Genomic DNA, 22,729 nt, shown 5'->3' with positions numbered 1-22,729 from the left:
CAGAGCATCTGAAAGCCAGATTGTCAGCTGCAACTCTGCTTTGCATTCTGTTTACTGCTTCTGCTTATTTCTGCATGGCACCATCTGGACTCTACCTCCTTTCTACTTCCTCATGGTTTGCAACTTCCTAAGTTCCTGCACATGTGTATATATATATATATATATATATGTGTGTGTGTGTGTGTATTCCATTTTATGGACAATCAGCAAGTTTTTCAGCTCCACAAATACAGCTCAGCATTCTTTCACTTTATTTTTATCCTGAACTAACTACTAGGAACTGAAGCTTACTCACTGTGAGCCCTCTAAGGCAGCTGACTCACAGACAGGCCTGGCAGGTGGCTCAATTCCTTTCTAAAAGCTAAATGAGACTAGATCTGTCATTTCTAATATGCCAGCTGGTTGCAGATCCTCACGTACAGCTGATCCTTGAGGTGTTCCTGCACATGTTGTCTGCGGGCCTCTATCCCCCACCAGCTTGAGGAAACACCCTCCATTCACTCCCAGTTGTCTTATCTTTGACTTGTTTGGGTTTAGAATAGAGTAGAATATACTATTTAGTTGGAAGGGACCTATGACAATCACCTAGTCCAACTGCGTGACTACTGCAGGGCTGACCAAAAGTTAAAGCATGTTCAGATACCTCTTAAACACTAACAGGCTTGGGGCATCGATCACCTCTCCAGAAACCCTGTTCTAGTGTTTCATAGAATCACAGAATAGTTTGGGTTTCAAGGGACCTTAAAGTGCATTCAGTTCCAACTCCCATGCCACGGGCAGGGACACCTTCCACTGGAGCAGGTTGCTCCAAGCCCCGTCCAACCTGGCCTTGAACACTGCCAGGGATGGGGCAGCCACAGCTTCTGCGGGCACCCTGTGCCAGTGCCCCACCACCCTCACACTAAGAACTTCCTAATGTGTAATGTAAATCTCCTCTCTGTCAGTTTAAAGCCATCCCCCCTTGTCCTGTCACCAAGTGCCCTTCCCCTCCTCAGGCAGCTGTAGGGCGCACTGAGGCGGCACCTCAGCCTCCTCTGCTCCAAACTCGACGAACAGAGTCCCGAGCCGCACTTTTCGTTGTGGTTTGGGTTTGTTCTTTCCAAGCTGCGCTGCGGCACCGAGGGCTGCCCTCCCCTTACCAGAGGGGCGGGCCAGCTGAGCCACCCACCCCCAGCCAGGCCGCACCGCCCCTCACCACTGCCAGGGCTGCGGGCAGAGCCCCGCCCTCCCTCGGAGGCCCCGCCCCGGGGCCTGCCTCCGTTTCTTGTCTCGAGAGGGCGGCTGGCTGCTCTGGGGCAGTGCAGGCTGCGGGAGCTGTGCTGTGAGGGGCGGGTACGGGAGCCCTGCTCGCATACTGGGGGAGCCAGGTACGGCGGCTGCGGGTGGGAGGCCGGTACCTGGCAGGGAGCTTGGTGCGGGCGGCGGGATGCTGTTGGGGTGTTGTTGTTCGTGTTGGGGTGTTGTTGTTCGTGTTGGGGTGTTGTTCGTGTTGGGGTGTTGTTCGTGTTGGGGTGTTGTTCGTGTTGGGGTGCTTCTCTCAGGGTTTAATGCTCTCCGAAGCTGCCCGGTGGACTGGGCGCTTCCGTGGTAAGGGATAAGCGGCTTCCCAGTGCCGTGCTGGGACGACGGCGCCCGGGTTTTGTTCACTGCCGGTGCCTTCCCTTGCCCAGTTACCGGTGGAGGGGAGGGAGCAGCTCTGCTGCTACCGAGCCCGACGCTGCCAAGTCCGCTCCCTCTCTTCCTTTCACAACAAGGGGATCAATACCTTCCTTGATGCCTGTGGTAGGCATTCCTGTTTGTTTGTGGGTTTTTTTGTTGTTTTTTTTTTTTTTCCCCTTGGAAATTCTTGTTTCTTTAACATGGAATTCCATTGCTGCTGAGCTCTGCTTTTCTGTAAGCTTATAAGCGTGCCAAAGCCAAGACCGCAAACAGTTCCCAGTATGAAATGTACAGCCTGGAAAACACATGGAGAATCGCGGTTAACGTGGCGGCGATTGTAATTCTTTCTCTCTGTCGCTTCCAGGCGCTGAAAAACAACAAACCAGGAATGCTGCCCCATCATGTCTCTCCATGCGGTACCTCTGGCCAGCTATAGCAGATCGGGAGTCTTCAAGCACCCCAGCGCTGAAAAGGTAAGGAAGAGGGCAACGCAGTGGAGGCTCAGTGTTTTCCCTTAACTGCGGGAGCTTCTTGCAAGAAAGAGCTTTTACTTGTCAGGGTTTGTGGTAAATACTTTAAATGCTGGAGGTTTCATTTTAGAGTTAATGTTGGAAAGACATTCCCAATGTTGACGGGGGGAAAGGCTAACTCGTTTGTGCTATGAAAGACGTCAAAGTGGGGTTTAAAAGTTATGGCAGCATGTTGTGGTACTTTTCACTCACCTCTGTTGTAATATTTACTTATAAGTGCTCCTTAATTTCTTGGTTTGTGATTTTTTTTTTAATTTTGATAATTAAATACTACAGGAGCTCTTTCATAATCTGTGATATCGTTGAAATTGTAACATAAAATCATAGAGAGATTTGTGTTGAAAGGGACCTTAAAGATAATCTAGTTCCAATCTTGAAAGTAAATGGGAATCTTTCTATCCAAATTCTCAGAACACTAATTGCTTCTGATAAGATCTAAGGGGTGGGAGCACTGTTTTAAAAAGAAAAAAGATAAAATCTTAAGACTCTTTCAACATTTACTGATAAAGTAGTTGCATGTACCCTGGTGTCAAGTTGTGATATTTGATACGTCCTAAGAAGTAGAGTTTATTAATAACTGGTATTAAGACCATTAAAAAGAAAATAAAAGTAATGGATAAGAACCGAATTCCTGTAAGAACTACTTTACCCAGTGATACTAACTATATGATATTTATATATATAAAGCCATTTCTCCAAATGAGTGCATGGAGGGGGAGAAAAAGTGCTGATACTGAAGAGCGTATTTTCTAAGCACTGGCATAATCAAACACTAGATATTTGAAATTCAGTATACTATTTTTGGCTTGAAATGTTTTTTTTCAGTTAAAAGGGGAGTTCTTTGTTGGTTTTAATTTCTTCTGCTTTCCATGAGTCTGAAGGGTATCTGGACTAGATCTGCTTGCAGAGTCTCCTCACTCTCCCACGGATGGAATGTAGAGATGAGCACAGAGTGGCAGAGGACAGCACACCTTTTAACTCCCTTCTCTTTGTGTGAGACCACAGGGTGCAGGGGAGGGTGAGAGGCATCCTGGAGATGCTTCTGCATAGAGACATCTCACCCATGTCATGAGTGGGGAGAAGGCAGGAGGTTAGTTAATGCACCTTTTGATGGCGTGCCCAACAAATATGTGACCCTCACAAGGTTTTGTGAGCTTGGGGAGGAGACCTGTTGCTTTGCTGTCCTGAGTGTATCCTACTCTCTTGCTGGAATAAGCCCCTTGGTATCTGTGCTAAACTGCTTGCTCTAGTTCAGCTTAACTTGGTTTGACAATATGGTAAATCCGGCTTTGGGGTTAGAAATACCAAGCAGTAAGCGTCATGTCCGTACTAAGTGAAATTCTGATCTGGTATAAACCTGCTCAGTCAGTTCAAATGCATTGAGAATTTTTGTCGGCTTCTACCGTCAGGCTCTATGCCAGGTCAAGTATTATCTATTTGTGTCACTTCTTGCTTTGTTCTGGGTCAGCTGTGTTGCTGACGTGCATGTGCTACCAAATTAGGCAGATGTGATTATGTGACCACACTTGCACCAGTCGATACAGCTGGGAGATCAAGCAGCACATGCATCAGGTGTTTGTGGAGTCTGGGCCTCACAGGTTTAGTTTTGCATACATCTAAATGGGCCCTTTTTTCCAGCTGCAGATTGGTGATTCCTTGAATTCTTTTCTACTTCATGATTGCTGTTTTGAAAGATATATAGGCATATGATTCAGCATTTGTATCTCCTATATGCCTTAAACATATGCATGGCTCTCCTATGGTGGAGACTTTCTTTGGTCACCCACCTTCTGGAGTGAAATGCACATGCAGAGTTGAGATGCCAGTGCTCTTTCAGATGGTGCATGCTTCTGGGAGAATTTGCAGACAAAGAGAAATACAGGCAGTGTTTAGGTGACTGTCAGCATACCTTAGCATGATATTCTTCCTGCTGGGATGACTGTGAGTGTCATTACCAGACTACTGCAGTCTTATAACCAAATGTCTGCCTCTGTGTTCTTGTTCTAGTTAAACCATGAATGCCTGAAGGTGCCTTTCACTGAGACAGCAAATTCTTCAAATTCTTCAGCAAGGATTAGCTGCCTCGCTCGGACACCTCAAATATCTGTTCTCTCAGGTATGCCAGTTTGTTCTAAAATGCCTCCCTCTGGGGAGCTTTGCTGGTACTTGTAGTGGTAGCAAAAGCTATCAATGGTTGTGCTACTAAACAAGTATAGTCTGGTTCGAGAGAGAACCTTGCTTACTGGCTTTGAAGATGGGGCAACATCAAGGTGTATTTATACAATTTGAAAGTATGGGTGTTTTTGCCTTTCAGATGGTAGTTTGGCCATTTTAGTTATGTTGGCATTTTGCATGCTTGAGAGTAAAATACCTGAACCATTCAGATGTTTCTTGGCAGTTTAAATCTTTGTTCATTCAAGAAGTAGTTTCTCAGATTTTAATAGATTATGGCATTTATTCACATGAATATCAGTTACAAAACAATTTAAGATTTATTTTTTTCTTTGTTGGAGCTAACCTATTTCTGGAGGGTAGCTTAAAATTAGGGTTTTGGTGGATTTGGCTTTGCAGTAGGAGAGCAGAACAGAAAAGTTGAAGACAGTAAGACTAAATGTTTTGCCTTGCACAGAAAACATGCAGTCTGCAGCCCAGGTTAAGGTATTCCTCTGAAATTTAAATATCAATAGCTACCAAAATTGCTTTATTTTAATGAAAACATCAAAATATATTTTAAAGCCAGCTAGCTCTTATTTTCCTATTCCTGCTCTTACACTGCTATGGCTGGCTACTTTGGCAAGGTGTTTCTTTGCAAATGCAGCCAGTGAAATAGCAGTTTTGTTGCTATTTCTGCAAGAGCTTTCTCCTGATCTGGCAGGGGGCTGATCCCAGTTGCTGATGAACTCAGCTAATTTTGGCTTGGCTTTACTACAGCAGAATTGCTAGCAGCTTGTGCAGTATAGCTGATGTGTGATGTTGGTAATAACTTTTTCAGCTGCCTTTTGACAGGGACTGCTCTTTATATAGACTTGCTTTTCCCAAGTATGTGGGATTTTTGTTTAGATACCTTCATTAGTAAACTTTCTTATCATATAATTTGAGTGCATGCTGGCTTCCAGATGAGTAACTTGTGGAGAGGTTTACTGATTTCCATTGAGAGATATCCGGGGGAGCAGTCTGTGGGCAAAGTCTGTAGGCTGCAAGACTTGATAGCTTTTTGTGGGTTTTTTTTCACCAGCAGTGTTTATCGTTCCTCCTGGACCTGACTAGGAGTTCTTTGCCCTGGAAGTGCATCCTCTTGATTGTATCTATTCTTAGAGTTTTACAACCTGCTTATCTTCCTTAGACAGTTGTTAACTTCATTGTTATGTGGTCAATAGCTTCTTCTTGAACACAGACTTTGTGTCTAATCTCTCCATTGTCTGGATGATGGCAGTTCCTGTGAGGCTTTGTCTATTTTTTGTTTTCTTCCTGCTGTATTGATCCTCTATATATCTTGCTATAATGTGACCTTCTCTTTTACTGGCAGTGGAACCAGTACCAGTAGCTGTAACTCATCCAGTTTTTTAGAACAATCATGTTTTTGAGCATGCCAGTCACCATTAAAGCTTAACTAATTGTGTTTGGCTAGCAGCGACATATTTACTGTTTGTTTATTACCTAGCCTTATCAATGACAGAACTGCTTCCAGACTGCAGAAGACGAGCTTTCTTGCAGGAAGAGGCAGCAGGAATAGCGTTTGAATTCAGCTCTTTCCTGTCTCCTCACATATGTAAAAAATGTGTATTTTACGTTTTAAATTAACCTTTTCTTAGGATTGTTTCCTAATCTTTCCATTCTTCCCTTTCCTGAACAGACAAATATTCAAGGCCAGCAGTGATCGGACATGCTGGAAATTTTGGATCATACCCAACCAGTGCTGAAGCTATCAAAGACATTCTAGTGTCTGTTTTAACTGCATCTGGTTTGAAGCCCTCTTTGGTGCTGGAGCAGACCACAATGCAAGGAGCCAAACATCCAGACAGTGATGTGGAACAGTGGGAAGAAAGCAGTGCTGGGGATAGCCATGATGACAGTGACAGTGATTCTGCACGTTACAGCGCTGCCTGTACACAAACAGACATTCGGTTTACAAGGCACCAGGCATGTTGGGACAACACATGCTGTGATTCCTCTAAACCTTCACTGGATACTTTCTTTAGTTCCCATTCCTCTGATGATGATCCTGCTGCTTCCTCCTTGAATAGTTTCAGTCTTTCAGACATGTCTCCTCTGAGGCAGGACTGCTTTACCCAGGTGACGTTAACAGGAGGCACTGTCACATCGGCTGTTTTGCATTCTGGTAGAGAACGTTATACCTCCCCCAAACAGGAGCTGACTTTCACAGGATTTCTTTCTGATTCAACTGTTGATAAGCCAGCAGATCTGTTGACATACCCTGATGCTTTGGATCCTGCGCCTATCAGCAACAGTGACAGCAATTCTCCCAGTAGACGTTCCCAGTCAGAGCCAGTCAATCAAACAGGTAACTTTACAAGTCCATTTTTGTTTTAAGATTTCTGTGCTAGGAAAGACAACTGTAACTGAAATGGGCTTTGGTTATGGTGATTGTGAATTAGATAAATGTTGTCATTTGAGAGGGGAGAAAGAGCTTAAAAACCAAAGGAGAACTAGAGAGTTGGACTGTGGTTCCTGAAACAGGAAACACGCATGCTTGCAGTAGTCTGTCTCATGATGTAGAAATGCGTCTGTAATATAGAATCTTTAGTGAAATGTAAAAATTGCTGAGCTGTGAGCAATGTAGAACATCCACTGGATGAAGCTTGCACCACCTTCATCCTGTTTTCAATATTACCCTTTTCCCAGAAGCACACAGTGTGGATCTGGTTGTTCGCTAGTGATTAATTGGGGCGTGGGGGCTTGCTGGGTCATCTTGTGTTTGGTCTGAGCTGAAGGAGAGGGAGGCCTTTGATTCTGGGAATTTGGAGGCAGGGCTTTAACATCCATTCTCATTAGTATTAAACTGGCTTGTGCCAGTGCAGGACTATTTTTCCTCTTCCCCATTCCAAGTGTGTCCAGAGTCTCAGAGACACATAGCTCCATCCAATACAGGTCAGGATCTTTTACCAAGCATACGGATAACCCACATGTTCTTGGCAAAGAGACGCAAACTGGGGGCTGCTGGCAAAGGGTGCCTCCTGTTGATGCAGTGGCAGGCGGCTCAGGGTGGCGCAGGCCTATAGGCGAGGTCATGTTCAGTGGGGATGTTCAGCATGGTGCCCCCAAGACTTCCTGGAGCAGCTGGCTGGGCCCTGGGGCTGTGTGTGTCTCCATGAGGTGTGCCGGCCTTTCTGGGCTGCAGGGCAGGGCCCTTGCCCCTTGGCTAGGATAAGGGAACAATCCTGTCGTGTTTAATACCTAACAGCCTTTGCTACAGTGAGATGAAGCATCTTTGTTTTGTAAAGGGTGTTATCAGTATTTAAGGGATTATTCATAGAATTACAGAATGGCTTGGGTTGAAAGGGACCTACCTGAAAGATCATCTAGTTCCAATCCCCCTTCTGCTAAACCAGGTTGCTCAAAGCCTGGTCCAGCCTGACCTTGAACACTGCCAGGGATGGGGCACCTGCAGCTTCTTTGGGCAACCTGTGCAGTGCCTCAGCACCCTCATAGTGAAGAATTTTTTCTAAGTATCTAATCTAAATCTACTCTCTCGGCTTAAAGCCATTCCCCCTTGTCCTGTCACTACATGCTTTTGTAAAAAGGCCCTTTTCTGATTTCCTGTAGACCCCCTTCAGGTATCAGAAGGTTGGTACTCTTCCTAGATACTGAGCCTTGGAAGGATGATGCAGCTGATTTTCTACTGGGAAGAAGGCAAACAGCAGAGAATAGTTAGCCTGTCCTTTGTATTATGAATGAAAATGGCAAAGCCTGGGTGGTTGTTTTGTTTTGATTTGTTTTGGTTTTTCATTTTGTCTTCCCCCTTTGGTCAATTTTAGTCCTAGTGGTGACACTCCAGTGAGCTCCACTTCCAAGCTCTGGTCCTTCCTAGCTCCTTCCTTCACTCTGGTCCTTCCTTCACTCATAGCTCCTCCAATACCTCGTGTTGGCTACAAGATCTGAAATAGGCACGTGCTATTGCAGAACTGGGAGCTCTTAATAACAACAGCTTTGTCATCTGGGATAGGCTTTCGTCAGCAGTTACTATGGCTATGATTATAGTGGTTTTGTTATGCTAGGTGTTGTGTCAGGTCCCTGCATTTAAGAGGTGCCCATCAGGGAGAAGGAAACAGCACCTGGCAGTTGGAGCTGGCTGGGGCCAGTCACACAGGTTTGGTTAGCCAGGTCTGGAGAACACAGACCAAGCTCCCAGTGTCAGAGGGGACCCTGAGGCACGTGTGTAAGAGCAAATAAACTGTGCATGACTCGACCTTCTGGCACAAATAGGATGCATCACAAGCTTGCACTGGGTCAGTAATGCTGCTGGCTCTTCAGGAAGCAAATGGAGGAATATGGCAGCCAGATGACTGGAGAAGTCTTGCCCTTGGTTTTTCTAAGAGTGCTCTTCACATAAGCCAGGATCCTGTTAGACACTGTGCTGTGTGGTGGGCTCTGTCTGCATTAGACTTTGGTCTGTGTTCTGTACAAAGTGAAAATTAATGCATTACATCATTTCTTCTTCCTTCCAACCATTTAACTCACCACTGCTTAGCCTGGAGCAAAGGGGAGTGAGGTCTCATTGTGCAGGACTATGAGGATGGGAAAAGCAAATAGCAAACTGAAAAAGAAATAAAATGCTTCATTTTAAGGCAGGAATTATACAAGAGCACCTCTTGACTTGTCATCCTTTCCATTGCTGTCTCACAGATGGTGGTCTCTCACTTTTGTTTCTTGTAGAAAATTGGTTAGACATAAGAAAGTAACATAAAATGACTTAAATCAGAAGAAATTTTTTTCAGTGGTGTTTAATAGTTTGGGGTTTTTTGGTCCTGTTTGACCTTTAGAAGTATGAAAAAGACCTTTCTCCAGTGGCCTCATGCAACCTTCTGGAAATGCTTTCGTTATTGTTAATGAAGAGCCTGTGTCTGAATTGGATGTTTTCTGGGGGCTTTGTTGTGGCTGGTGTGTCACTGGCAGTTAATAAGGTTTGTTCTTGCTTTTAACCTGCACATGCATCAAGGTAACCTCTTTCTGTGGCTCTTGAGAGTTCTTTCGCCAGCCCCAGCAGCCTCCAGGCAACAGTGCTCAGGAGCAGAAGGGCAACCAGACCATTTTTGCGTCAGACCCAGACCTGAGTTTTGTTTCATATGCTCATCCTACTTGGCAGCGAATGCCAGGAAAAGTACCATTCTGGAAAGCTGGGAGTACTGTGGCTAATGTCTGCCCCAGTTGTACATATTGCCATGCAGTATGGGATCCATTTGGATGCAGGAGGGAGATTTCCTAGACGTATGAAAACAGAATGGCAAAGTTTTTTCCAAACTTGCTATAGTCACATGATGCCAGCAGTGATTTAGGGAATCTTTTAAGGCTCAAGCATCTCTGCAAGCCCAGACAGCTCTTTTTTCTTCCAGCAGTTGTGAATGAGCAGAGAGCAGTGTTAGCTGGCTCTGTTGCGAACTGCAGAGCGTCACTGTAATCCCAGCCTGACGTTCTGACTGTGCTTGTCAGGAGCAGTCCAGGCTGTAGTGGGGAAAAGGCTGGTGTTGGGAGCACGATGGTGGTGTCACAACATGGCATTTAAACCATGCTTCCCTGGTAGTTACTCATGCTTCGGACTGCCAGGGCAGCTCAAATGCCAACATGTTCCCCAGATATCTCTTTTCTTAACTTCCACTACAACCTCCAGGCCCAGTGGTGTTAAGTTTTGCGAAAGAAAGTTTGCTTTGCTTTCTGGAAATCACCCTGTACAAATCCTGGAAGCTGCAGAGAAAGAAATAACTAATAAAAGTTCTTGTTACACCCCCAGGTTCTACTTCACTTTTGAACATCAGTGTTATACCCTTGAATCGTTCGTTGCAGGACATGTGCATGCTTCCAGAAGATGTGGAGAAGGTGAGGACATCAAAGACTATTGTCATAATGTCGTTTTTTTTCCATTTTATAGTGGCAAAGCCAAATGACAGGAGGTGTTTCTCAATAACAGAAATTTCCGATAGATCTTTAGATCTATCTTTAGAAATCCTGTATTTCCCCTCTTCTTCCCCTCTGTGGGTGAACCTGCAAACCTAGAATGCCTACTGCTTCACTTACATCGGGTCTTAATCCATTAGTTAAATATTTTAATTATTTTAAAAGAATGGAAGTATTTTAGAACACTACACTTCCACTTTTTATTCTGTCATTTTCCAACACATTCTTCGAGACCAAACTTTACAGTCATTATAGACACTTTAAAGTTACATTAGAATTTATGTGGAATTTGTTGCAACTGCATGCTTATGGGTGGGATTTACCTCATGCTTTTACTATCAGGAGATAGGGAGAGGTGTTGGGGTTTTTTGTGTGTGTGCTTATGATCCTGTGAGTTTGCTGTAAAAAAAAAAAAAAAAAAACAAATGACAATATACATAACAAGCACAGTAACTGTAACATCTGCAGTGATTTAAGCAGTTTCTCATAGTTTTTAAGTTGGAGAAGGGACCCAAATGACACTAGGTGTGTGGCCAGATAGGCAGTCCACTTGAGCTTATAAACAAAGATAAAGTTGAGAAGATAGCGCTGTCACGCATAACTGTGTGTGCTAAATGTTAATCTTTTTGAAAAGTTTGAAAAGAGGAGTTAATATTATAGTTACTGCAAAGAGTAGCATTTAATACAAAAGAGCTTCAAAAACGTGCGCAGCATTGGTTTTGCTGAATGGGAAGTTCTGCGTTTGATATGAAGCTTTCGGTGTCCCTAAAGTGCATTTTAAAACAAAAAATACCTGGTAAATCGCACACCAAAACCAACAAATTTGTAAACTACCTTTAGATACTGCTTCTTGTGAAAAGGTGTTTCAGAAAGGAGTTGATGTTTCTCTATGATGTGTGAACCAAAAATAATATGCTTTCAGCCCCAGGAGACCAATGAAGGTGGGTGTGTGTATTAGAAACCACAGAGTGAGAACTACTGAGTGAGGCAAGTTCACATCAACTACCTCTCTTGTGCGGATGACTGGGGACTGACATGATTACAGGTTAAGAGACACCAACAGCTCAGTGAGTTATGAGTGAGGCTACCTTTTAAAAAAACAAAACCAATCATCTGAAACAAAACCAAACACTTTTGGTTGTAAAATAATCTCTTTGAAATTTATAAGGCTGAAAACTTAAGGTAAACTAGTGTCAGCAAGTCTGAGAATTGTAGTTGTGTGCCAGGAAGGAAATGGGCCTGATAATCAGGAGGGACTTCCCACTGATGCAAGTGGGAGAGAAGTGAGAAGGTTGTTGGTGTGTCACAGCTGAGCTTCACAGTGGGACTACTTCCTAGGGTGACAGGCTTACCAGCAGGCAGAGCTGAAAGCTGATAATCATGCTAAGTACAGGAGTGCCTGTATCCTGTTCCATCTTCTTGCAATGCAGCATGCTCAGATACACTCATAATTGCTTCTATCAGCAGGATATGCGGGGCTCTGCCACTGTCTTGGGGTTAACCAGTGCCACATGGGCTTTTTTTTTTAATCTTCAGGGTAGGATGTGTCTCTTTTATTTGCCAAAAGGAAAAAGGCTCCTTAATTCTTTACTTTTCTAATAGTGTGTCCTGAAGTTCAATGAAAGTTGTCTCTGGAGAAACTGTGCACCAAGCAAGTGCTGTTAGTCGGTGTTAAGGGAAAGTCTCTTGAAACACCCACAGGGACTTGTGGGATCTCTCTAATGTTGAAATCAATCTCTTCTAAATGCATTTGGCTATGGACAAAAATAGAACACTGTACATTTTCGCTTTGAGAAAAATAAAACAGTGATAAGAAAGCAGTGGTGTCTGTTGTGCTTTTTAAGTTTTAGCTATTTCTAAACCCTGATGTTTGTCTTTATGCTACTCTTCTACAAGCTTCATGCTTGTAGGGTACCATGGATACTGATGTTGCATGATACAATTTTCTGAGGGTAAGCCACTTTATAAAAAGCCTTAATTATTCTGTATTCAGAATCTCTAGCCTTAGGTACTGCAGGTTTTTTTTAGATGGAGGTTTAGCTTCGCACAATGAAAACACATGCAGTTGAGGGGAGAGTGGGGGAGTATCCTGGCCCTCTCAGGGTTTCCATCCATGCACTTGAGTGCACCTATCTCTCCAACATGCATCGACTTTTGAGCTGAGCCTGGGCTGGGAAGATGTGCCCAGGCCAGCAGCAGTAGCTCAGGTGGGGCTGGTGGGATGCTCTGTTAGATCACAGGGAGCAAGGGATTGGAGCAGGGACCCCAGGTTTGTCTGGATGTCTCAGTGGTACCAGAGATGGGTTTTTACTAATTCCCTTTTCCTGGAGAATGGGTGATCCAGGCAGGCAACATAGAAAGGGGTGCCATGGGGAGGGGATTTCCAGCAGGGAAATGCAGCTTTGAAAGCACTTCATATTTAATGCAGTATGAATCCCAGGGGAGCTCTGCTTATGTTTACCCTTGTCACAGACTTTCTATGCAGCCTCGAGTTGACAGTGTAAGCTATTTCACTGCATATTCCCTACTTCTCTGCCTTAACTCTTAGCACATGAAAGCATTTTACTAACTTCTCTAGTACCCAACACCTGAATATCTACAGTCTTTCCAAAACTTGCCACTTCTGGCCCCATCCATGTTAAGCATGTGTGCAAAACTGCTCATACGCACTGACTTGAAATTAAATCCTGTTAACAGGATTCACACTTGCATGCTAAATAATGCAGTGTAACTAGGAGATTGTATCTCCGAAATGCATGCATATTCATCAATTAGGCATGTAATCAAGTTTCTTTTTATCTAATAGATGGGTAAGATAATTGTCTCGCCCTTGATTAGAAAACACAATTTACTTTTATCTGAGCATTTTACATGTTGTCTCTGAATTGCCCTTGGAGCGATGGTTGGTTGGTTGGGGTTTGTTGGTGTTTGCATGAAAGGTGAGATAGCCTTACCTTTTTATTTCTTGCACCGAAAAAGTATATTTCACTTTCTCTTGAACAAGTATAAAATATGCTGTGTACTAATGAGGGTTCCAATCCTGCTTCCAGGAAAACGCACACTTTTTTGTTGCAGATATGATTATAGCATCATTAGAAAAAATGAAATGTAATATCCTAAGCCAACAAGCAGAGTCCTGGGGTGTGGAGGAAGCAAGTGGATCAGATGGCAGCTATCACACTGATTCAGAGTTCTCGTCTTACCCTGGAGTGAAGAAGTCCGATTCCTCTGTTGCTTCTTCAGACAGTGGTTATGAAGGCAAGTTGCTTAGTCTGTAATGCAGTCTTGTCTGACAGCCTCTGCCATTTATTTTTGTGCAAGAAAAAAAATAAATGAATTTGGGCATTGCTTGGAACCAAATCCTCTGTTATCTTTGAGTCTCTTGAGAGCTCTGTGCCCTGGGGATCATTATGCCACAAGAGTTTTCCCTGTATGTCAAATTATTCCTGTTGAATGCTCACATTTTCATGTTACAAAAAAATCTTAATTATAATAAATAAAACGTAGATGGAAGGTTTCAGTGCCGCATGCCAAGCACAACTTTCCACATAAAAGTTCCTGTAGTTGGCTGGTTTTCTTCCTGCTTAATCCCTTTTTGCAGGATTTGAAGCTTGGCTTGCTGTTTCTGTGCTTTATTCTGCAGTATGCAGATCAGGCCACGTAACTGATTTGAGTGAAACTGCCTGGAGTATTCATTCGCATGTAGTTTGAAGCAAGATAGTAAATGCTCCTGGCATTGTAATGCCTCAGTCAGGACATGAGTAATATGGGTCTTTGAGATGCAACATAAGTCTGAAGTCTAAGTGACATAACTTCTGGGCAAAAAGGAGTGGTGTGCTTGTATGTGGAAGGAGAGACATCATTGATAGTGTGAAAGCTTTTGGTTTAGTCTCTAGAAGCTTCTTAGCTAAAGAAACCGAGGGATATGCTGTATGACAGAACTGGCTTTCTGTGTGTACGTAAAAATGGCTCTGTAAATACAGGCTGCGTGCTAAAGTTTTGTTAAGTGCAGTAAAATACAAGTATAACTTGAGGCAGCTACTCTATAAATGCTGGAGAAGTTTAACTGGTGTTGTCTTTGTTCTGAACAGGCTGTGCTCTGCTTCCTGTCACCTCCCCAGTGCATCTACCATCACATCATGGGGTTACCAGATATCATTGCCACAGTGACTCAGAGGATGAATATGTAATTATTGGTAAGACTTTAAAATTGTAACTCTATTGTTCAACTGAATCTATTTCATTGTTTGGAAAAATCTGTTGACTTAGTAGATGTTACTGCAGGAGAAGTAACATGAGAAAACGGACAGAACAACGTATGCGTGACTCCTTACTAGAACACATGCAGAAACACCAGACTACTGCAGGATTTCCTTTCTATAAAAGAATATCTTTGCTGGTTTGAGGGTGTTGTGGCTTGACCCTGGCTGGATGCCAGGGTCCCGCCAGAGCTGGTCTGTCACTGCCACCCTCAGCTGGACACAGGAGAGAAAATATGACGAAAAGGTTGTGGGTTGAGATAAGGACGGAGAGATCACTCGCCAATTACCGTTATGCGCAAAACAGACTTGACTTGGGGCATAGGGGAGGCTTCTGCCATCTCTTCACAGAAGCCACCATTGTTGCCCCCCACTGCCAAACCTTGTCATGCAAACTCGATGTAGGGACTGAAATTATATTTAAGGATTAAACCCAGTGAATGTGTGTGAGCAAAGTGTAAAACAGGCACAGCTTCAGCCAACTACAGCAGCATTGTTTGAGAGAATTTAGGACATGATTATTTCCAAATTAAACAGGTTGGTTAGGTTTTAGGCAGCCCTATCTCTGCTTTGAGACTAGAGCAGAATGTTGTCTATATCCCCTTACAGTCACCAGTGCTCTGCTTCTGTGCAGGACAGTCCTGAGTTTCTTCGGTTAGCTTCTGGTTTTTACATATTACAAAAATAGAAACTGTTAAAAGTAGCTTGAGCAACATTTAACCTCCATCTTATTTTGTCCTGTTAACAAATGTGTTCTTATTGCTCCCTTTGATTTCAGAGGTTGAGGGGGTTTTGTTGTGGGTTTTTTTGAGGGTTGGGTTTTTTTCACCTCCTTATTCCCCACTCTAATAATGAATAACTAGGTCCCAAAACTGCACTTCCAGTAGCACACATTATTTTGATGTGTATGAATGGAGAAGCGTTTGTCTTGAGAACAGTATGCATGGCCAGAAATAATGCTGCCAATGTGAACACTTTGTCTGCATCAGCATATTTTGTCTGTATAAACATAATTAAGAAGTGTATGCTTTAATTCCATTCATCTCACCTGTTATTAACTTGTTTCTTGCGTTAGCTGGCATGTTTGTGATTGGTGTCTCCAAATATCTGTCAGTGTCTGAAAAAAACAGTGTGCACTCTGCTAGTTGTGTGTGTGATTACTTATATTGAGTGCCTTCTGGTTGGACCTGGACTAGCAGGCACTTAGTCTCTCCTTACCATTTCTCCTTCTCTTGAAGGGAGGTTAAGGTGACGATACGATGCATAGCTGTCAGGGAGTACTCTTCATCAGCAGATGTCAGAGATCTGCAGGGGGGATAGACTTCTTATGCCTGTTTACATCTAGGCCTGAGGTTATTTCCCATAGCCAGCAAGAGTGTTGTAAAGCTGAATATATTTGAAGCTGACACTGTGGTAACACAGAAGGTAGATGTAAAACAATGCTGAGTAACAGAAGCTTTGTTTCTTAGATGGCGTGATAAAATTTTCTCCTTTACCACAGAACTTGAAGACCTTGAAAATCTGTCTGTCACCCCAGATGAAAGGTACTGCTGTGTATCTTTTCTGTAATAGCCTGGTGGCACTACCTTTTCTGCTGCGCCAGCTTCCCGGTGGCTCTTCTGGCTGGGGTGGTGAAAGGTGTGGGAGTGGTAAATTTGGCCCTCCCAAGGAAGGGGAAGGAATGCTGCTTGACGGCAAATGTCTGTGGTGCTTGGCTTAGCAGAGTGTTTCTCTGGTCCCTGGGTCTCCCTGGAGGCTGGTGGCTGTGGCTATATGAGCACGTGGGTGTATCAAAGCAAGGGCATGGGAGTGAAGGGATGGGAGAAAACTCTTCAGGGATGCAGGAGAGGCAGCGGAGCTGCTGATGACATGCTGCTACTTCTCACTGTATTGCTTGTATTGTATTTCACTGTGTTGTCTGTATTCCTTCACTTTCAGATCATCTTTTGAACCAGTCAGCAATTCTGCTGAAGCAACAGCCCAGGAGTTGTGCAGAGCTTTCAGAAGACACTGGTTGCAGACAGACTCTGCAGTTCAACTATCTAGTTGCCTGAGCTCATCGAAGCAGAGAGTGAGTCTTAGCTGAAAACAGCAGGCTCTTTATTTGGTTCTCCAAATAATCATTGTCTCACTGCAGCTGCTGCACTGTTAGGGAAAGGGGGAAGCTGCATTTAAAAACTAAACAAAAGAAACCAAAACCAACAAACCAAAACCCTCGAGTACTTACAGTTTATTCATTTACTTTAGCTAAATTTTTAGAACATTTCATTACTGTGAGGGTGGTGAGGCACTGGAATGGGTTGCCCAGAGAAAGTGGTAAATGCTTCATCCCTGGCAATGTTCAGTGCCAGGCTGGACAGAGCCTCGAGTGACACAGTCTAGTGTAAGGCGTCCCTGCCCATTGCAGGGGGGTTGGAACTAGATGATCTTAAGGTCCTTTCCATCCCTAATCATTCTATGATACAAGGGGGTTTAACTGAGAGGAGACTATGTGCAAGTGAAACTTGAACTTTAAAATCTTGGGGTATTAAACATTTAACACATGTCCAACTGATGGGCTGCTCACCTTCAACAGTCTGTCTCTTCCAACAGTCTATGCTGAAAGAAGAGATTCCAAGAGAGCTTGAGTCCAGTTTGAATCTGGCTGAAGAAATAAAGATTGTATCCAAATTAAGAGGATCTTCTGGCTGGGCCCCACCGAGATCACAGATTATATTTAATATTCACCCTTCACTCAAGTAAGTTTAGGGCATCTGAGCATTATCATTTAGTACAGCATGGGGATTTGTCTGAAATCTGCTGAAGTTGATGGAGGGAGCCTGGGTGATTGAATAGAGCCTAAGATTAGATCTAGTGCATGGCACAGCCTTCTGCAGTGTCTGTCACCAGCTTTGCTAGAAAGCAGATGGCATCTTTTTTCCCTTCTCTTGGCACGTCCTGATTAATGTGGCATGTGCACTTTTACATGTGATAGTACATAACTGTGCGGTGTTACAATGGCAGCATGCTTAATCTCATTGTGTGAGACTATCTGGAGAATATTCTTCAGAGTTTCTCCACTTGCCTGCTGATATTTTATGGGTAGTAGGTTTTCAGAAAGTGAGGAGAAAATGGGTCATGTTTGGGGAAACTACTGTCTCACTGCATAAAGTGCTGTCGAATGCACGCAGTAGGCAAACTGGCTAATTCCCTGTTGGCTGCAGGTCAGGTTGCTTTTTTGGTTGCAGAGGTGGATTTCCCCCTTGTACCCCCTCCTTGGTTTGGACACCAACTTAAGAAATGGAAAATAATCTAATTTTTGCAAGAAGCCACATTTAGAAGCTGTAATTGATGATAATTTAGACACTTTCACTGGTGCCGGTTTAGTTCTCTTGCACTTTGGGAGAATGTTAACTAAACTGTGTTTTGCATGCTGAAAGGTGTAACTCTTTGCCTCTGTATTCAGGAGAGATGCAGTGGTGGCTGCCCAAAACTTTACGTGTGTTGGCTGTGGAACCCCAATAGAAAGCAGTAAGTATTACTGAAAGGAATTAAAAACCCCTAATAAATCCATTGCTATTAATCAGGCTGTAATCTTCACCAACAGATGTATCACCATTGTATAATCATCTGAGCTAATGGAAAATCTCATTGTTAGATGTGCCTGCAGTAAAACAGGCAGTGGGGTCTTGCCACTGCCTGGAATTTCTCCTTGCGGACAGAATGCAGTACTTGATAAATGTCCTTCTCATACACAGTGAAAATTCAGGACGATTGACAACAAAACAGGAAAAGCTATTAAAAAAAAAAAAAAAGAAATAAAACCTCCAGCTTCCAGGCCTCCAGCTTCCAGGCTGGATAGTGCTGGTGTTATATCTTCTAAAGTTTTCTTTTTATAATCCTTTTCTGTGCCAATTTACATATTTCCAAAGATATATTTTGAGAGACTTTAAGGAAGTTTTATGCAGGCTTACAGGAAGTGTGCTTTTGCTCTTTTTGAAAATGTTTTTTTTTTTTTTTTCCCTTTAGATCTTGATCACAAAATTCTAATCACATTTTATTTGTGATATTTTGTGAGAACTGCTTGAAAGCATGATGACTTACAGGTCTGAGAGCCAGATCTTACCTAAGAAATCTTTGAAGTGGCTTTCAACACTTCCTGTGCTGCCGCCACAAAAAAGCAGCATTTGTGATGGCCTGCGTAGTGTCAGCAACCTTGGATGCTGATATAGCTGGGAAAAATCCACAAACTCTTTACATGAAAAGTATTACACAAGTGTGACTCCAGGATTGTCTTGTCTTTCCGTTTGGTGGAAGTGTTTTGTTGTGTGTTTTATCTTATCTCCTTTTTGCAGGTAAAGCGACAATGGTTTCTCTGATCTCATGTTGATAATCAGTTTGACAGATGTGGAAATGAGGAAAGCTTTCTCTTCTAATGCACAGTACAGACCTTGTGCATGCGTTTATTACTATAATAAAACCCCCTACTTATAAAAATAATCCCTAGCCCCTCAGTCCAGTTTATCAGAGTTATTTAGGCAGAATAGGCATACAGGACATACCTCTTGTCTGTAAGTATTAGAAATATTCACAACTTCATTGCTCTTTACCTGCAGAATATATCAGGAGACTCCGCTATTGTGACTACCTGGGGAAATACTTCTGTGACTGCTGCCACAGCTATGCCCAGTCTCCCATTCCTGCCCGAATACTTTTGAAGTGGGACTTCAAAAAATACTATGTATGCAACTTCTCCAAACATCTCCTGGACAGCGTATGGCAGCACCCAATTTTCAATGTGTCATGTATTAACAAAGCCCTCTACACAAAAAGTAAAGAAATGGACAGGGTGAGGGTAAGTGTGGCCTATTATTGGGAATTTGTGGGTCTGTGGGGAGAACTCCTTAGGGCAGGTTGTCCTTTGCCATGGTGTATGTGGGAAAGATGCAAAGTTGAGTTCTCTGCACTTAGACTTGTCACAGCTGCTGGGATTTGCCCTCTCACCCTCAGATGAAGAAGAAGGGAGAAGTTTCCAACTTATGCCAGAGGTTGGGAGATGTTTCCTCATTGGTTTTCTATTTGAGTTCATGAGGGGAGCTGGGCTTCTGCAATAAATATTTACTTGGCGATTGGCTGTTGGGAAGCTCCAGAAGTTTTGATTGACTTCTTAAGTTTGTGGGCCATTAGAGAAAACACCCTTGGCTCATCTAAGAATTGTACCTCCTAACTGAGGAAGGGTTTCTGTTGAAGGTTAAAGTTGTCATGTGCTCTCTTTTTGGCTGAGGGGACACCTGTTCTTACACAGGTTTGGATCTAGCATCTTGGTGTGCTGACATGGAGCCATTGGTAATTTAAAAATTTTGTTTTCCCCATTTATCTTGTAGGAGGTGCAAGAACAGCTTTTTCATTTAAAAAAGCTTTTGAAAACCTGCAGGTTTGGAGAAAGGTATGGGACATGATTGTGCATGAAAAATTTTGTTAGAATGCATGTGTAGCCTTTTTCTCTAGACACATTTGAGTGCAGATTTAAATGAGTTGTCAGAATTTTCTCTACTGATATTAAAATTTCCTTCTATTACATGCGTATGTTGAGTGAAGAACATGTTGTATGTGGTGGCTTTGTTTCTTGTACCATATTTTAGACATCTAGGTTTAAATGTTAAATGTTTTTTTTTGTTTAGGTGTATTTTCTTTCCTGCTCTGTCTCTTTTAGGTTTTCATTCATTCTTAAAAGTTCAAAGGTACTCCTGTATATCTGCAAGATGATTTGTCTTAAAAAATAAGAAAATTAACCAATGTGTTCCTTGAGGGTTTAAAGTTTTCTTCTGGAAATCAGTCATAATGCTCAGTTCAATTTATTTTATATACATGTTCAGATGAAAGTAGTGACCAAAAGTGGAAAATACCAAAACATGACCATGCTTGTTGCTGTAAATTAAAGGTTTGTGGTATTCACCTCCCCAAACTATGGGCATAACTAATAGGTAGATGTGTGATCTCGAACTGGGAGGTAAGGTAGGCTTTAGCATGAACTTGCTTTGTGTGATCCTTGGGTGACTGGAGAAGCAGAAGAGGCTTATTCTTCAAATATACTAGAAAAGCAACTTCTTGTGACTCAATTTCCTTTCTCTTTACAGTGTACTGAAAGAATTTGAACAGATTCCCAGCCATCTGACAGAGGAGCTGCATCTCTTCTCACTGGATGATCTGGTGAAGATCAAACGAGGGCAGTTACTGCCTCTTCTTAAAGACATTCTGAAGAGCTCCACCTCCCATGTGGACGGCTGTGAGGTAAGAAGCCAAAGCTCTTGATGTCCTTGCAGCTGCTAGTGTGAGGAATATTCCTGCCGACATTCCCAAATAATTTTTGTCTTTGATTAAAAATAAATCAAGTCTTTTGCTGTCCTTGTAGCTCTGTCAAGCGAAGGGGTTTATCTGTGAATTCTGTCAGAGCGCAGATCTGCTCTTTCCCCATCAGATTGCCAAATGCAAAAGATGCACAGGTATGTTCCGGACCAAACATTTTTCTTTCTTCCTTAGGGAGGATGTTGGTGTGTGAAACTGTTCAGAAGTTTTCAGAAGGAAAACATTGAGAACTTGCTTCACTGAAAGCATGTGTATTTGGATACCATGGGTAGCATGTATCTTTGAAAACTGTGGCAGGTGTCTTTTGTCAGTGCATTCAGAGAGCAAAGCCAGGGACTTGCCTGAACATAGCTATGGCTTCAGGGGGAGGCTAAATTTTTTGGGTCTGTTCATGAGAGAGAGCATGGGACAGTGCTATACTGCTGCTGTATCAGATCTTGTTCATTGTAAATCCTGTGAATCTTGCAAAAATGTTTAATCATAGATACTGCAGTGGTGGTGGTTGTCCCTGGTGTACTTTTTATACTTGGGTTAACTAGATAGAACATCCTTTAAGGAACTCAGCCATTGATTCTTCTTTTATTTTTATTCATTTTTCCTGAATGTTGAACTGTTGTATGTATGAACAGAGTGCAAAACATGCTTTCACAAAGCATGCTTCAAGTCTGGAGGCTGCCCCAGATGTCTGCGGGTCGCAGCTCGAAGGACACTTTCAGAAACTCCATCACTGGTGCCTCCATGAAGCTGGATTCCTCTGATGACTGCTGATTTCAGAATACACTCAAAGCCAAATCTTCAGGTGCCTGGCTAAGAATTAAATAATGTTGTTTTAGACATTACTATTTTTAATGGTTGTCTCCTTTTTGGGGGGTAAGGGTAAAAAAAAAAAGAAGGCAAAAAAGACTTTAATATCATCATTGAAAACTCACTCTAAAGGAGTTTCCTCTTAACTGGTGACTGAAGGACTGGATGTTAATTTTGTGAGCAGCCTTTTGTTGGTGTGGTTTTGTTCTTGTATGTAAGATTTTTGATATTATATTTTTGCATTCAAAATTATTCTTCCCTGTAATTCTGCAAACAGCGTATAGATAGTAAATGAGTGTTCGAAAGCCTTGCCTGTGTCGCATTTTGGATATAGGAAGAAGTGGTAAAATATGAAATCATTCTCTCAGAAGCTTTTAAGCTTCTCTGCAAGCTTTAGGCAGATCCAGGTCTGAAATTCTGTTCTGGCAAATGCTTAATGTAAACTGATGAATTTTAAGTTTCTTTTAAATGTATGTATGAAACAACTTGTTGTGGGTTGACCTTGGCCTGCTGCTAGATACCCACCTCACTAGGTGGTGCTCACCTCACTGCTGCTAGTGGCTCCCTCATTCCCCCTCCTAAGGGTGATGGGGAGAAAATAAAGCTCCTGTACAGGCTGTCCAGGAGAAGCAGTTCCTTTAGGAAATACCCACATACTCCAGTGGGGTAGTTCCCATGGGCTGCAGGGGAATCTCTGCTCTGGTGCCCGGGGCACTTCTTTCCCCTCTGCCTTCACTGATTGGCACCTGTACTGCTGTTTCTCACTCCCCTTTCTCCTCCATGATGTTTCTCTATTCTTAAGCACCTTTTCTCAGAGCTGAGGTGCTCAGCTGTGTCATGCAGTTGGTCCATTAGAGCTGGCTAGAAGCAGTTGTGTTTGACATGGGGCAGTCCTGGCTACTTCCGTTGGAGGCCACCCTGCAGCTCACCCCACTGCCAACCCCTTGCCACCTACACCCAGTACATTGCTCAAGAAGTTTCTTTCCAGAGTACTTAAAACCA

At 43.1% G+C, this 22,729-nt stretch overlaps 1 protein-coding gene across 2 annotated transcripts in view; it reads left to right on the top strand.

The window, feature by feature from the left end:
* RUBCNL (rubicon like autophagy enhancer) overlaps positions 1 to 22,032 on the top strand; it is a 28,324-nt gene extending 6,292 nt beyond the window's left edge. Inside the window, exons 1-16 of one of the 2 annotated variants that reach the window (XM_065678229.1) lie at positions 1,270 to 1,367; positions 2,024 to 2,132; positions 4,197 to 4,305; positions 6,043 to 6,711; positions 10,156 to 10,241; positions 13,370 to 13,577; positions 14,411 to 14,515; positions 16,080 to 16,122; positions 16,517 to 16,649; positions 17,171 to 17,316; positions 18,024 to 18,088; positions 19,174 to 19,412; positions 19,942 to 20,003; positions 20,695 to 20,848; positions 20,970 to 21,060; positions 21,553 to 22,032. In XM_065678229.1, the coding sequence (XP_065534301.1) occupies positions 2,061 to 2,132; positions 4,197 to 4,305; positions 6,043 to 6,711; positions 10,156 to 10,241; positions 13,370 to 13,577; positions 14,411 to 14,515; positions 16,080 to 16,122; positions 16,517 to 16,649; positions 17,171 to 17,316; positions 18,024 to 18,088; positions 19,174 to 19,412; positions 19,942 to 20,003; positions 20,695 to 20,848; positions 20,970 to 21,060; positions 21,553 to 21,665 (2,295 nt within the window). In that variant the 5' untranslated portion in view covers positions 1,270 to 1,367; positions 2,024 to 2,060 and the 3' untranslated portion in view covers positions 21,666 to 22,032. Of the gene's footprint in view, positions 1 to 1,269; positions 1,368 to 2,023; positions 2,133 to 4,196; positions 4,306 to 6,042; positions 6,712 to 10,155; positions 10,242 to 13,369; positions 13,578 to 14,410; positions 14,516 to 16,079; positions 16,123 to 16,516; positions 16,650 to 17,170; positions 17,317 to 18,023; positions 18,089 to 19,173; positions 19,413 to 19,941; positions 20,004 to 20,694; positions 20,849 to 20,969; positions 21,061 to 21,552 lie in introns of those variants that run through there. The other variant, XM_065678230.1, reaches the window with a different exon arrangement.
* The last annotated feature ends 697 nt before the right edge of the window (positions 22,033 to 22,729 follow it).

This window comes from Lathamus discolor, chromosome 4 (genome assembly GCF_037157495.1).
Source record: "Lathamus discolor isolate bLatDis1 chromosome 4, bLatDis1.hap1, whole genome shotgun sequence".
Lineage (NCBI taxonomy): Eukaryota > Metazoa > Chordata > Aves > Psittaciformes > Psittacidae > Lathamus > Lathamus discolor.
The sequence above is the reverse complement of the archived record's forward strand: the minus strand, read 5'-3'. Positions and strand labels throughout refer to the sequence as shown.